We start from the raw sequence: 16,308 nt of genomic DNA on the forward strand, positions 1-16,308 counted from the left end.
CAAAACAACACAGAGCTTCAAACACAGCCAGGCAGATTTTTTTCTCACATAAAAAAAAAACTGCATTGTTTCCTTCAAATTAAAACCATAACAGACAATCTGACTTTAGATGCATCATTTGGTTTCCCTGACGTTGAGCGAGTGTTCCCTGGTTGCTGACTTTTCTGAAGAGCTCTTAATGAGGCAGAAGTGCGTCTGAAAGCAAAACTTGACCTTTCGGCCTTGTATTATGGAGAGATGTCTGCATTAAGCCTTCTCCTCCTGTGAGTGTGTGAGAAGAGTAGGCATGCATGCCTCACAGATGATAACAATAAAAGCATCATCAATAAATGAGAACTGGAGCCATTTTCACCAACAGACACAACATCCAAACAAACTGTGCATTTAGAAACCAATGACACTGAGGGGAAGAAAATCCCATGAGAGGAAGCAGCTTTTTCAACCCATTTGTTGCCATTTTCATTCTATTTTGAGACAAAGAGGATATAAGAGCATTTTTTAAGGTCAAGCTTTCTTTGCCTCCTGTCTCTTCCTATAATCCTCCCTCCCACTTTCCCTTTGTCTAACCAGCTTTGTCTCCACTCGCTGCTGAAGTGTGAAATAGATCTTTCCTGATCTCTGAGCACCTGGTTTCCAAGGGAACCAAAAGAGTCAGATTTGCAGTGAGGAGGCTGCCAGCGGTACAGTACAGTGGGGACTAATGTTACAGCCCAGCTCACAAAATTAACTCAGGACACAAGATGGCTTCAAATACCGACGAAACATAGACATGTGAAACGAAAACAAACTTCAGCCGTCTAAAGACATCCGACACTGGACACGCGATATACGTCTCCACTGTAACATAGTCGCTGTCTGAGAAGAACATTCAAATTTCAGAGTGGAGCTGTAGCCTGTGGACGTGGGGGTAAACTTTTCCTCTGGAACAGCATCAATAAATCATGAGCATTCATGAGTGAGATTAAGAATTCATGCCAGCTGGCTTATGCTTCATGGATAGATAGTAGGATATCAGCCATGCCTCTGTATGCACAGCCAGTCTTTGTCCACTTTTGAAAACATGGAGAGTGAGGATCAGACCCAACTGAGCTGAGACAAAGAAGCTAAATGTTGTTCAGTTGAGATAATGTAACCTGTAGAAATGTAGCCTACATGTTATTGTGTAAAAAATAACCTCTGGTATGGTTCAGGTTCAGGTGGCTTTTTTACCCCTAGGCAGATTTGTTTGCAGCCAGCAAGATTGAAGTCCATCATGACACACAGATTACAAAACAGATGTAACAAGGAACAACACATCAGAGAGAAGAACAACTCTTTAAAACCTACTAAAACATGATAAAAAAAAAAGTATAATAATGATAACAGTGCTCAAAGTTCCACCAATCAGGGCATATAGGAGATAGAAGTCTCATCCAATAAGATCAATAAAAACACAAATGTATAAATCATCTCTTCAGGACAGATGCAAATGTAGAAGTAGAAAAATACTCTGTGAACAGTCATGTAAACCAAATCCAAAACAGCACAGTAAATTAGAAACGTATAAATAAATATATATAAAATAAAAATAGAAAAAGTTTCAAAGAAAGAAGGACATATAGAGTTTGCTCCCTGTTGATTCGGTAATGTGTAAGTTGAAAACAATGTTACATAAAGTTTAACTTTATCTTCCACACATGTTCAGTACTGCTGCTTGCTGCGGCTAGAAAATAATTTATGAGAGCAGTAAGTCTTACAGGATCTAAGACCAAAACAAAGAGCTGAAAGATGCAAAAACTCTCCATTAAGCTCAAAAGCTGATCATTTCTGGTTTCCACAAAGTTGCCTGTCACAGCTTTGATATAAGACCATGAGGTTTGAACATATTGCTACTCTGTCCTTTTTTTTAATTAATGAATGAATGGTCTATAGCAGGGGTTCCCAAACTTTTTAGGTTGTGACCCCCAAAATAAGGGTGACAGAAACTGGGGACCCACCACTGTTCTTTAAGGTGGTTAGTTAGGTATATAACGTAGCGACAGCCACGCACACACTAATAAACCTATCCAAAAACTAGTAACACAAAATAATACAACAGCCTAAAAACTATAAAAAAAAAATAATTTCACATGTCTTATATGACATTGGACTACTTTTTGTATATTTACAAAAATGGGTAAAAATATATACTTATGCACTTTTAAATTATTTTTTATTTTTTATGGAAGGCATCTCGTGACCCCCCTCTTAGTGGCTGGCGACCCCCCAGGGGGTCCCGACCCCCACTTTGGGAACCACTGGTCTATAGCAGTAGTAGTTGTAGTAGTAGTATAGCAGTGGTGATGGTCATTGCACTAGCATTACTAAAGGCACCATTGCTTTATGGATGAGGGTAAGTGAAAAGTAGACGAGTGCATTGTGTTGTTCTTTCACAACAAGTCAAAATAATATTAAATGATTTAAGCTGCTGCCTTTTATGCCATTATTTGATTTCACCTGTGAATCAATTATTCAACACCTGAAGAGAAGCTTTTTCTCTGCCAGACTTTTAAACTCTTCCAGTCAGCTCAACTGTTCTGTTTGTTGACAATATAAGTTAAATTTCACCAAATCAGTGTGTGTCTTATTAAAAAATAACTGAAAACAGACACATTACAGCAAGGAGTGGGATGTCTTTGAAGCAATGTTTTCTGGATGCATATTTGTCTCTGTGTGTTTTAATCTGCTGCATTTGACTTTTGAACTAGTGAGACCTAACAATCCACCTGACATTTAGTCTACCTGTGTTTCAGAGTGACTTAAAGAGCCCATATTATGCCCTTTTTGGGGTTTGTATATTTAATCTATGTACCTACTAAAGTATGTTCACAATAGCTAAAGTTCAAAAAAAGTGTCTGTTTTCATGTACTGCCGCTCCATGCACCGGCTCGCTTCTGACTCTCTCTCTAAGGCTCTGAAGTGCCCACGTTCAGAGTTCCCACGTGTGCCAAGTCTGATCTGATTGGTCGGCCTGTCGGCTCTGTCGTGATCGGTCAGTCGCTCAGCCACACTGGCTCCAAGGGCCGGGGAGCAAAAACATTAGCACCTTAGCAATACTGTGCTACCGCAGGCTACGGCATATCATGGGAATGCTACAGAAGTTAATGGGCGTGCAACATGAGCTGCTGGGCTTACCACAACGAGCTAATGGGCTTAGATCAGTGATATCACACTGACAAGATGTCACACTGACAAATTTTTATCGAGGAGGTCTAGAACCGAGCGTTACATGCAGCTAATGCTGCAGCTAACAGGAGGACGTAGGAGAAGCCACGTTTCCGCTGACTTTGAATTTTTGCACATAGATGTGCCTAAACATGCACAGGACACTTGGAAAACACACTAAAGATATAATAATAATATGGGCCCTTTAAACAGAAACTTTTAATGCAACAAAGTGGGCATATTAACATGTAAAAACTGACCAAAAATAAAGGATTACCTAACATACAAAAAACATATATACAAAAGAAAACATAGCAGTCGCAATGCGAAGAAGCTCAATAGTAATATACTTAAACGTACAGTAATGGTAGCAGTTCACTGAGGATGTACAGCTGTTCTTTACAGATGCACAACATGCTAGCATAAGCATTTTAGTACCGAAAAAAAAAAATCTCAAACTTACAGTGTCCATACACTTTCATTCACTCATAAGATAAGTTTGCCTTTGGACCTACGGTCAGAAACACTTCCCTTTCTAAATAACTAGCCAATCAAACTGCTTGTAAAAGATCACAGTTTAGTCTTAAATTCAAATGTTCCACATCAGATACACAGAGATGACTTCTAGTAGAAGAGAAAAGCTTTCTGACTGAATGGGCTCCATGCTAGTGCTAATTTTGTATCTTTTTTTTTCATTTTGTACATACTTTATTAATGCCCAAGGGAAAACTCTGGTTTACACTCTGTAAAGACACATGCTTCTCACACACACAGGCTCGAAATACACACGTGCACAAACAAGACCTGGTATGGACATGCATTCATGGATAGATGTCAGAGTGAGGGGCTGCACATGAAAGAGTGCCTGAGCAGTACTCAGGAAGTGACCTGGCACCTCTCCAGCAACCTGATCAACCTCCATACTTTGGTCTGCACCGGGACTTGAACCAGCGACCCTCCGGTTCCCAACCCAAGTCCCTACAGACTGCCGCCCAAAACTTAGTACCCAATGTGGGGCCACATCTATATTCAGGACTTGAGCAGATCTGTTCACAAGGTTAACCTTTTTTTTTAATTTGTTATATCAAGTTAGCTTAAAACGCACTGCTACGTGGACAGAAAACAGTGTAGGCTTTGGGACTAAAATAAAATAGATTTTAGGATGAGGATAATAGCCGCGATGACTATTCCTTAATAGGTGAGGGATCAGGGTAATGCTATGCCAAATGCTGCCAAACATATCTTGTGCTTGATTCTCATTTTTTGAATAAAGCAATCACACTTTAGACATGTCTTTTATTTTTAACTTGTTGGCATGACAACTTGCCTGGGTCTCATTTGTGCTCCAGCACTGTCCTCCAACATTTAGCAGCAGGTGCATGAGTTTATCTTCTAAAAAGAAATAAGTTTAAAGAGCTTGAAATCTGTCTGGCACAGTGATAACTGAATCTTTGAAATGAGCTTTGTTTAAGATTTAAAGAGAGAGAGACACACACACACACACACACACACACACACACACACACACACACACACACCAACCATTTATGAGCTGGTGATTTTGGGGATTCCAGATTTTCCTTTCCTTCCTTCCTTCCTACAGCGAAGTAGCTTATTGTATTGTTTATTATTGCCCAGCACCATCAATGAAAATGTATTAGTTTAGTTAAAGGGTGAAATGATTTAAACAGATGGGAAGAAAATCCATGCCACTCCATGTAGAACAAACACATATTTGAGCATATGCTTCAGAGATTAGAGGTAAGAAACTGAAAGAGCCACGGGAGTCATTGTGACAAATAAGAAAAACGTGGAGTGATCGGTGGATATTTTCTCAGCTTTTATCGCCCTCTTATCGGTCTTTGTAAGCATCAGTAAGATGGAACTGAGCGTGTTGAACTGCAGTAGATTAAAAGTGGGGCAATGTTAAATTCTGCCAACTCTATCAACAGGAAAAAAAGAAATAATGAGGGAAAAGGAGGTGGTTTTACTCAGAGGATATGAATTAGTGGCTGCCTCTGGACACCACTGGTACAGTACAGTATATTTTAATCATCAGATGAAGTGTCGTGCTCAGCAACATGACTAAAGCTGAAAGAGTCAAGAATGAAGGAGTCGGAAGAATCCCTCGATGTTTTTTATAGCCGGTCTTTACGTTTTTTAATTGAAAGTTTCCCTCAAGATCTCCCTGAAAATTAAATCTATTCCTTGAGTTAGAGTAAAGATGAAGAGGACCTTTTAATCTACAGGACTGATTTGTGCCACCAAATGGACTCCAAATGACGACAACTTTTGGCATGAAAAAATACAACAAAATTAAACTTGCTTTTTAATTTGTATAATATTGTTTGAGTCACATCTAAACACATATAAATCTTCTCCTTTTACATTTTCTTTATTTTACTTGACATAATGGTCAAAAACATTTGAACCCTCCCTCCATGCAGAAATGGTTTGGCCTGTTACCCAGAGTAACTGGCCCTCGCACTTCACCTGTTACCCTAAACTGTCCAAATGGCCGAAAAACCAGGTGCACAAAAAAGACAGGAAAAAAGAAATGGAGAGAATGAAAAGGGAGGTGCAAGGGAATTTATGTACACAATTTTTAAATTAAATGACCAACGAGGATGATCTACAGCAAGATAAGACAGTGAAACAGCGCAGCCATTGACAACGACATTTCAGCATAGCTAAAACGTTCAAGTCCATTAGCTACAACACCACAACACGGAGGGTTATTTATTTACTTCATCTGAACAGGATACTCCTCAAGCTTGCAGGAAAATCATAGTTGGTAAGTATTGTATTGATCAGTATGTATCCACTTTAAAGCATCATAATCAGGCTGTTTGCTGTAGTGCTCAACAACAACGTACTGATGGGCAGCAGATCAGATAAAGAACATGCAGATGCATTTCCTGAGTATTTAGAGACTGCACTGATGAAGACCGCAGCATTTTTAAATGAAGAAGAAGAGAAGATAGATTAACTTTATTCACTTGTAATTTCTTCAGTTCAAAGTTGCAGACAAAGTTAAGTGCAAACCTCCTCCATCAGCAGCAGCAGAGATGTTGCTGCTCAGAGTGCTACAGTTCATACCTCCGATGAACGTCTTAGCTGCTTCCTGTGTAACGCTATCTTCATCCGTCTGCCTCATCATTGAAGAGTAGACACACAGGCTGGAAATCGCACATGAAACTGATATTACCAACAAGCAAGGTCACTGTGAGAGCTGTGTTGTTGGTGATGGGGGGAGAATGGTTTTTCCAGCTCCTCACGTTTTCGTTTTAGCTAACTGTGCAGACTGACAAAAAAAAAGTCAAGGCCAAGCCACTTAGAGCGAATAAAGATGTATTCTTCCTGTTCATGCATAGCAACATTTGCAGATGAGCATAGTGCTTTTCACTCTCTGTGAGCTTCTTTCTTTAGTCTGACATCCTATTTTCTCCCAGCCATCAAAAGAGTGAATGCTCCATCCCCCGCCCCCCCGATCTGAACAGGGTTAAAAATCTGCAGCAGTGGTGTCCCCTCCACACTCACACTTTCATAAATGAATGAATAGGACACAAGAAAAAGATCAACACTTTAAACTTAAAATATTCAAAAGTGCTGGCTGCATTCAAGACACACGAGAAGGGCATTAACGCAATGGGAAAAGTGCACAAGAAAGAAGATGCCGGTGGGGTGACTTGAAATTTTGCAGGAAAACATTTTCCACTTTGACAAATACCAAATGTAATTACATCCTGCCAGTGAAACAGTTATGCAAAGTTGAGAGCCTTCACCTCAACTAATGAAACAGACCTTTCTTTGTTTTTCATTTCATATCCTGAGTGCTGCCTTTGAAAATGCACAGTGTGAGCACTCAACAAATCAACTGTTACACAACCACATTGATTGTCAAGATGTTCGCCCTGCATGCGCGCAAACAGGAGTTTATTTCTGTGAAGCACCTTTCAACCCAAATTATGATATCACTGCCAGGAGCTGAGTTATGTAAAAACCTAAAGTGGATTATGTGTCTACAAAGCCATTACATCACTTTACCGTGTTCCCTATGGCCTCACACAGAGCGCTATTTAAACTCCATGAGATGACTGAACAATGCAGAGCAATTAACACCCACTCAGTATTCTCTCTCTCTGTTTTTCTTTTTCTGTTCTGTGAAAACTTTTCTCCATGATTCAGAACAGAATAAGAGATTGTGTGAAAGCAAACTATGTGTCATGAGGACCAGCAGGTGTTTTCTCCAAGTCAAACTGCACGTGCACACATGACACCACCCAGGCTGAATGATAAAGATGCTACACCTGCAGACTGAGGTCACAACACCAGTGCATTAACAATGTAGGCACAAGTTCAGAAGTTGCGCTTAGCTAGTGTCTACATTCAAGCAGCAGCTGTTAACCATCTCTAACCATAAATACAAGTTAAGCAGAAATAGCGCTGAATATTCTGGTTAAACCGTTTTAGTCGCTTTCGGTACAAACACATGTCTATGAGAGATAACGTCAAAAGCAAAGACCAGACTATAAAGAGCAAAGCTAGTCCCAAATCCTACCTCATCCGGCTGCGGAGCCGCTTTCGCCGGCCCGTTGGCGTCTTTGGAAGAAGTCATGACCGTAAACACACGGAGGAGAGGAGCGCGCGCCGGCGTCCGCTGCCGACAGGTGCAGAATAATGAGGCGGGAGAAATACGAGAGACCGAGAGGGGGAGAGAGAGAGAGAGAGAGAGAGAGAGAGAGAGAGAGAGAGAGAGAGAGAGGTGTACACTCGCTGAAACAATAAGACCGTGGGTGCAGACAGCGCTGAGTTCATCTGATGTGCAGGGAACTGTGGACCGCAGCGAGGTGGGAGGCTCAGACTGGCATCTCCTGCTTTATTCTTTTTTACATTTCTTTTGTAATTTGCGTAATTTCATGAATAAGAAGTAAGGTCTAGACCTGCTCTTAGTGTCTTCAGTTTACATTTGTTGTGAATTGATTTGATACAAACTAAAGATTGACTAGTAGTGCACTAATTTGGAAATTTTGAGAATCATGGATCAAACAACTGAAAGATTAGACGTAATGATAATAATAGCTTAATAATAATAATAGAAATGGCAAGACGAAATGGCAAGTAGCCTTCTATTTAAACAGTCAGAAACTTTAAGATTTGTTTTCAGAAATATTATGACAAAAAGTAAAGGGATACAAAAGGGAAATTTACATGAAACCTGTATTAAATAGTTGACATCCAAGTCAAAACAAAGCAGACTGCTTTCAAGTTTTGACACTTCAGACCTAAATAGAAAAAACGAAAATAACAACAAGTAAAAACACAGCAACAGGAAGTGCAAAAGTCTCCTCTGGCATTACAGATCTTAACATTTTCTATTGCCGTTTCTTTTTCCTGCTCGGCCAAGAAATAACAAAGATATCAAGGTTTTTGTCCTTCCACCTGGACCTGCAGTTGTTCCAGTGCTCGGCTCTGAACTCACAGCAGCTGATAATGTGGAGGCCTGTCAGTTTGGATCAGATCACTGTCGGCACTTATTACTGGCAAGTCCATTACACAGGAAATGGAAACTGGAATCAATGCAAGAAGAACGAAATACTTTAAGATATCAGCACAGGGGAGATTTTTAAGTCTTCTCTAAATTCTTATGTTAAAGATGTATTCACGACTGACAGAGTTTTGTGCATTGCAGTTTAGGGAGCTGAAGAGAGAAGATTTGCATATTGTGACTATAGCCATAAAAATCATATTCACTCCAGTGTGTCGATGCCAATGCTGCTGTATTGTCTGCCATTAAAACAAAGCGGGGTTGCTGCTGGCCTGGCTCTTGAGAAGCAGATCTGCCGTCCTCCCACACAGAGCAGAAATAGTTCCTAACAAAACACTGTTTGTGCTGTAACTCTCTCACCGTGTGTCATATCTCTGTGCACACACACACCAGCCACGCTCTTGTTAGCACAGATCGTATGCTTATTGGTGTTGCACACACACACACACACACAAGCACACACAACACGCACTGACACAAACACACACACAGAGCAGGTTTCTTCAGATTTCGTGCACAATCTCTGCAGAGCTTCTGGCCTTTTGAACCAGTCATCTGTCAGAGGGAAAAGGAACTGAACAAGCCCCGATAAGAAAGCGAAAGACAGAAGGCAAGGAAGAAAGTCTGTGATGTGAGTCACCAGCAGATAGGAAGATACTTTTTGCATCGCCATGAGGGCAAGAGTCCCTTGTTGCAATTATATCTTCAGTGTAATTACGAGCAGTACATTTATTATCATCTTAAGGAGTAATTATTGTCAGGATGAGTCTTCCCTCTCAGGAATTTGTGGATCTATAAATTAAGAAGGAATAAACAGAGCAGACATCAAACCCCAGTGTGAAATCCCAGAAATCATCAAAGAGTGCACGATATGGGAATAAATGTTAATCACAAGGTCTTTCTCCGGGAAATGTAACTGGTCTCATGGTGATTATTCACTTTGTAATTATATACATGAAGACATGATGTGTCACCTGTAATCAGATAATCCAAAAGTACAGAATTATTATAAGATTATGTTAGACTTGGACAAAAGACTTAAGTCTCATCTCTTGGGGGTTGTGTGTGTGTGTGTGTGTGTGTGTGTGTGTGTGTGTGTGTGTGTGTGTGTCAAAAGTACGTGTCAACACATGTACAACAACAAGACATACAAGAGTACAAACCCTAGCCAGCAAGCATCATCACAACTATGGAAAATGAATGAGAATACAAAGAGGGTTAAATGTAAGATAAAAAGGTTCAGCATCAACATCAGAAGAAGAAGAAAGGAATTCAAGATACGTACTGAAGAAAATAAAGATAAAAAGACAAAGGAAATAAAAGTTTCAAGACAGAGTTATTTGGATGAAGAGATAAGAGTTTCTACGCTGAGGATAAAACACAAATTTAGCTGAGATAATGAGCGGACTTTAAAGTGAAACACGGTATTTGGCACAGTGTCTCTGCACAGCTCTACACAAGCCTAAGGGAGCTGCATGGCCAGCTCACTGCCAAGACTGATTTCAGCACCTCCACTGTGGACAGCTCCTCTGACACACGAGCACAGAGACCGTTTACCTCTCACCAAATAATCGAGTTCGGAAAACAAAAGCATCTGGTAGTCGGGTTAATGGGTCTGTTTTGCGCAGATAACAAAATGACTGGGGGAAACAAACACTGAATTTAATTAGTTACATCATTTAATAGTTCAGTTTTATCCTTGTGTCTCTCCTCTTCACATATTGTTTTGATTCACACAGATTTTTATCCACCATCTTTCTGTTACAGTAAAACCTAGCTGTCAGAGGATGCAACCTCCTGACAATTAGCCGCACAAAAATATATACAAAGGCCTACTGGAGGTGAAGGGCCATGAGCGCTGCATTTAACAAAAAGCAAACACAGTGGGGTGCTTAAGAGACCAGCCAAGCTTTGATAAAGAGAGCCCGTCTGAACGCAGCGAGGGGCACAACGATTGATCATCACAACATGAAGCATGTAGGTTCCTGGCTGTAATAACAAACTACAAGCAATCAGGCGTAATTGGAGAAGAATAAGATAATGCAGCCGTGTGGGGTCTGAATGTGCTAGCAGAGGCTTTGTTTGAACAGAACATGCTCTCCTTCACGCCATGTTCTTATCATCAGTTTGACAAATTTTAATTTACAGTTTCTTTTTCATCGTTCAGATTTATATGTGCTGCCTAAGACAGCATCTCAGGGCAGCATCTGTCAAATAAAACCCTTCCTGCTAAAGTCCTGTAAGCAGCACATTGCAATGAGTAATGAGTGTGCACAGGTGAAGTCTGTTTTTCTTTACTTCGAGGGGACAACAACAACAAACAGTTGTTTATTTAACAGCCATTGAACAGTAAGTATGTCTTCGACTGCATGCTAGCTCCCCCAAGTGATCACTTCTTGCCTGACAGCCTTTTGTCTGTCCAACATAAATAAATATGCAAATCCCAATCCCTCTTTTAATTGTTTTTACTCCGGGGTTTGTCTTTGGTTTTATTACTCAACACAAACACAAATTAGGGTTCTTTTAATTTGAAAAATCAGGGGCATGCTGTGATGAAGTGCATTCCATTTAATTCGAGTAACAGCAGAAACGGTTTATTATGAAGGAAATTGTGATGTCAGATTTTTATAAAGACTAAAATCCCTTTGACATGTGCGTCCACAACTTCGGCGCTCAGCCTGTCCGTCAACACACTCTGGGCAAAGAGAGAAGCGTGAGATGAAGACAGCTATCAAAAGGCAGGACAGTTTTGTTTGAAAACCGATCATTATCAGCGCTCTCTTTCCACAGACAAAACAGCAGAGAAGGAAGCCTCACACAGCGGTGGACACTCACCTATACACTTACAACCTCATTATTATCCACCATGTTTTTATACAAATGCATCCCTGAGAGGTTTGACCATTGACAGCATCACTACAGTGATGAACAAGGGATACACATAATATCATTCACACTTCTGCAGTACAAAGGCAACGTCATTTAACAGTTTTAAGTGTGCAAAGCTTACAATTTTCACATTTACTAGCACATGTATTTGAAGCTCTGTTTTCAATGTTGTACATTAATAACCTCTTGATTTCTTTCTAGAGGTCAACATCCTGTGCAAGAAAAAGGTTTGACCTTTTCATGTGAAGAATGTAATGTCTTAGGTCTTACACCTATTTACATTACTGAATTGTTGTTGATGCAAAATAAAATCTTACAGCTGCTTTAAAGCTTAACATTGAGGAGCCTTTAATGGTGAAGCAGCCATTAAGAGGGTATGTATTTGTGATAAGGGGGGCTTAATAAAATCAACAACCACAGTGTTTCCCCTACCATTATATTAGGGCCCCCCCAACGGCCCCCCGCCCCCACATTGAAGGTGAAGTTACTAAAACTTTTTTTTTTTTTTTTTTTGGGGGGGGGGCTTTTTGTGCCTTTATTGTAGAGATAGGATAGTGGATAGAGTTGGAAATCAGGGAAAGAAGTCATTTAGACTCCAAAGCTGTAAACCTAGGCTGAAACACTGAACCATTATTGTGGACTAGTTTCTTGGGTTGCAGTATTAACAAATACTGTTAATAGTTTTTCTTTTCTTCTAACAGAGATACTCTTAGTGTCAGCAACATAAACAAACAAAATACAAAGAAGTTATCATATATCATGATTTCAATTGATTCATCGCCTTTTTCCGTGTAAGGGGGGCTTAGGCCTCAGTCCTTGAATATCTTTGCTACAGCCATGCTTTCAGACAGCTAGCATTAAATCAAGCTATGAGCCTAATGACATTTTTTAATTTTACCTTTTTTAGACAGCAAAGAAATTGTATCATGATTTAGAAGCATGGCTGGACTTGACATTGTTCTTGTGCTTTTTCTAAATAAAACCGTATCAATCCATAAAGCCTGCTGATTTAGAAACAAGCTGTTTCCATTGGGCCAAGCTGCCAGCTGTCATCCCGGCCAGCTCAATCATCAGTCATGTCCCCCCTTACCCTCCAGCCTGCCGTGACTCCTTCAGCTCGTCAACTGGCAGCACACCTGCCTCTGTCAGAGTAAACACTGCTGTTTGCATCTCCACTCTAGTCTGCTCGGCTGCAGCTGTAAATCGCAGGTTGAATGATATATAGTGCCGGCAAGTGGGCCACGCTGTACGGTTCATCAGAGATCATTACTGTACATAAAGGTCAGAAATTAGGCCCTGAGAAAACACGCCTACACGTGTCGCTAAGTGATGAAAAGCAGAGAAGTTTTCAGACTGGAGGCAGTTTTTCCTCTGTCTGGACTCTGGACTTTACAGAGGGGTAATTAAAAGGTCTGCAAGTCTTTAATCAAACTCTTTATTGGTCTGCTACCAAGAGAGGACTTTAAAGGGACACAATTAATCTAGCATTGTTTAGTCTGGAGTTGTTTGGACACATGCACACATACACACTCAAACACACACTATATAAAAATTACATTCGCTTTGTAACATTCCCTCACCTCCAAAACCTCTCTTCTTGACCCCCATCAATACTCAACTGTTTCTCTGGGAGAGCTGCCCTGCTGCAAAACTTTCTGGTTTTAACAAGGGGAGGAACTGGGTCACTCGACTCACTGACTCACTGACTGGGTCACTCGACTCACTGACTCCAAGACTGTAGGATGTTTTTCTTTATTATAACTTTTGCTTTCAAAGTTAAAGCTCGTAAAAATGGAATCAATACTTTTGTATACCTAATTTTTACACCATATGGTCTGCTGTTGCACTGTAGCCTATGTTTAAATGAACACGTTTTATTCCTTATCATAAAGTGCGGTGATTTTTCTTTAACTATTTTATAGTATTTTGACGTTTACACCTGACACGACGTAAATGAGACGAGTTCATCTTCACCGGATTCCTAATGATGAAAAGAAATCGAGTGTAGCATTCTGTGTTAGGATGGAGCTTTAATACAAAGGTAGAAGAGGGAGGATTTTAAAGATGTTAATGTCCTGTTTAAATTAGATTTTTTTCTGCTAGCTGACAATTATTTGCTATCATGGTTGATAAATTAAATACACTGTTTTAATTTGCTCTGCATTTTTAAGAGACTCTTGCACAGATACTTTCTTTATAGCTTAAATCAGTTTTTATAATGTCCGTGCACAATACCCTCACAGAGGACGAGACCTGTTTAGTTTATGTGTGGCTTTTTTCAGTCTCATTTTTCAGCTTGTATTTCGGCACTTTAATTGTAGTCTTTATGCTCTTAAGATAAAAGTGAACTATAGTGAACTATTTATTATGTGGTAGCCAAAATATTTCCTTTTGTGGCCCCAAAACATCAAAACCACAGCAGCTCTCCACTGCATGCACTCGTAGCTTTTCACACAGAGAGCGTCTGAAACGTATCTCGACTGCACAATGGGCAACAGAACAGCACCCAACAGGCTGCGCGGAATGACTTTCAGCCCAAACAATATAAAAAAAAGATCCATACAGATTATTCATGACAAAAGGGGCAGCCTGAGGGACCAAAATATAACTCTACCATGGGGAAACTGCACCACTGGAATAAATAATTGTGAGGGGAAACATTGAAGCAGCACTGAGGCAGTCAACAGGGGAAGCTCTTACTGTGGTCACAGTTTGTTCTATACAGTAAATCTCAGCAGTCAGGTTTATAGGACATCTAAACTCTCAGCCCTTCCCATGCTTTTACTGCTGGAAGCAAAACATCTCAAATTTACTCTTCAAAAACTCGTTAGCCCCGCAAACAAGACATGAAACCAGACGGCCACATTGTAGTTCAGATGTTTTTAAGGATAAGGTTGACACGAGGTAAAATAAACGACCCAAATGTTGACTCAGCGTCTTTGGAGAAGGAAACTGAAAAGTGTTTTCAGAATTTACAAGGTGTCGAAAACTTAGACAACTGGGAGTATAAAAAGTAACTCAATTAGCAAATGTAGGTCAACAGAAAGTTAACTACATACAGTAAACAGCTATGATGCTGCTGCTAACGCTCCATTTATATAATCCTTGGGGGAGGATCCTCCACAAGCTCTCAGCAGGAGGCCACTGATGACATACATTACCAGGTGGGCTACTCCTCCCATGGGAAGCAGCCACGAGAGAATGAGAGCGAGAGAGAGATTGTGAGAGAGTACCAGAGAGGCAAAAGACCCACAGTGCAAACAGTTCAAAGAAAATTAGAAAATGGAAGAAAATGGAATTCAAACACACTAGTGGTCACTGGGGTGGGACTGTCCTGAGAGCGATAAAACAAAGTAAACAGACAAGATCTAATGAGTGTTAAAACAGAGAGCCACAGATATTGGGTGCTCTTTATCATCAGAGATCAGCAAACTTTGTTTTGACTGACTGACCAGTTTCTTACCAACATTAACACTTCAAATACTGAAATTATTTTCTGTGCCTTATTTTTTTAAAGACACAAACCCTTCCTTTGGTAGGTAAATATTCCCAAAGATCCCTTGAAGACATGTTTTAGAAAATTATAGAGAAAATAAGGTTTAGAACTGACAGTTATTAGACAAAAAAACCTCTGTAACAGTCTGAGATTTTTTAACACAAGACTCTGTTTATCTTTCCTTTGTGAAATAACATTTTCTTATCCTCTCCTTTATATGCAAATATGTTTACTGTGAACTTTGTGTGTGCTCATCACAATACTGTACAATAATGTGTAATTTTATTTTGTATAGAATAAACTATATGTCTCCTATATTATACAGTGTACAATCTGACTGTTCAACTGTCTATATATTTGTATTGTGCCTTTCGTGTGCACGTGCGTGTGTGTTATTTTAACTTCTTCTATTTGAGACCGACTCAGGCAGTACAGCATATTATCGGTGTATATACCTGCACAATAACAATACAAATGTATATTCTACCTGCTTGAAACAGGAACGTCTCATACTCACTGAAAATGTTACTTTGTGTTTTGGAGGCTGTATGAATCCACTCTGCACAAGTGTAAATCCTATTCCAAACCACTATTAGCATAAAACCACAAAATAATACTCATGCATGCATGTGTTGACGTGAGATTAAAGCCTTGAAAAAAAAATGTGTCTCCTCAGCAGGTGGATTTGAAAATCTCCTTCCTCAAACTCTGCATATTCATCATTTTGAAAGTCAGTCATTGAAGTATATATAAAAAGTTGCTACATAGTTGACATGCTGTTATTCATGGTCTATTGATAGTTCAGTATCTGGGACAGATGTGATTGATGCAAATGGATAAGTCATCCTGACTTAATGTGTGGACATTTGAATCTACTCCTAAGATCATCCAACAAAATGATTTCCATCAGACTGTCTTCTGAAGATTTCCATAAAAAAAACCCAAAGGCACCTGTTCTGCAACTGGGGCACAAAAAGAAATGTAGCATACAGAAGTGCTGCTATGCTGAATGGATATATCTAATAAAACAACGACAGTAAGGAAATGATGTCAACAAGCAAACAGTAAAGTTGCTCATTAAATGTAACACATGTGCATCTGGCATTTCTACAGAGACAAAACAGGGTGAGTCAGCCTGCATTAACAGAGCATTTACCCATCTGCTGATCCAGATCTCATAAAACAGATTTAT

At 39.8% G+C, this 16,308-nt stretch overlaps 1 protein-coding gene across 6 annotated transcripts in view; it reads right to left on the reverse strand.

The window, feature by feature from the left end:
* Nucleotides 1-16,308, reverse strand: part of LOC132979165 (dipeptidyl aminopeptidase-like protein 6) — a 75,287-nt gene that overhangs the window by 24,580 nt on the left and 34,399 nt on the right. The window contains exon 1 of one of the 6 annotated variants that reach the window (XM_061044728.1): nt 7,745-7,894. The exons of the other annotated variants lie outside the window; for them this stretch is intronic. Coding sequence (XP_060900711.1) covers nt 7,745-7,801 — 57 coding nt within the window. The 5' untranslated portion in view covers nt 7,802-7,894. Of the gene's footprint in view, nt 1-7,744; nt 7,895-16,308 lie in introns of those variants that run through there. 6 annotated transcript variants of the gene reach the window in all.

This window comes from Labrus mixtus, chromosome 8 (genome assembly GCF_963584025.1).
Source record: "Labrus mixtus chromosome 8, fLabMix1.1, whole genome shotgun sequence".
Classification (NCBI taxonomy): domain Eukaryota; kingdom Metazoa; phylum Chordata; class Actinopteri; order Labriformes; family Labridae; genus Labrus; species Labrus mixtus.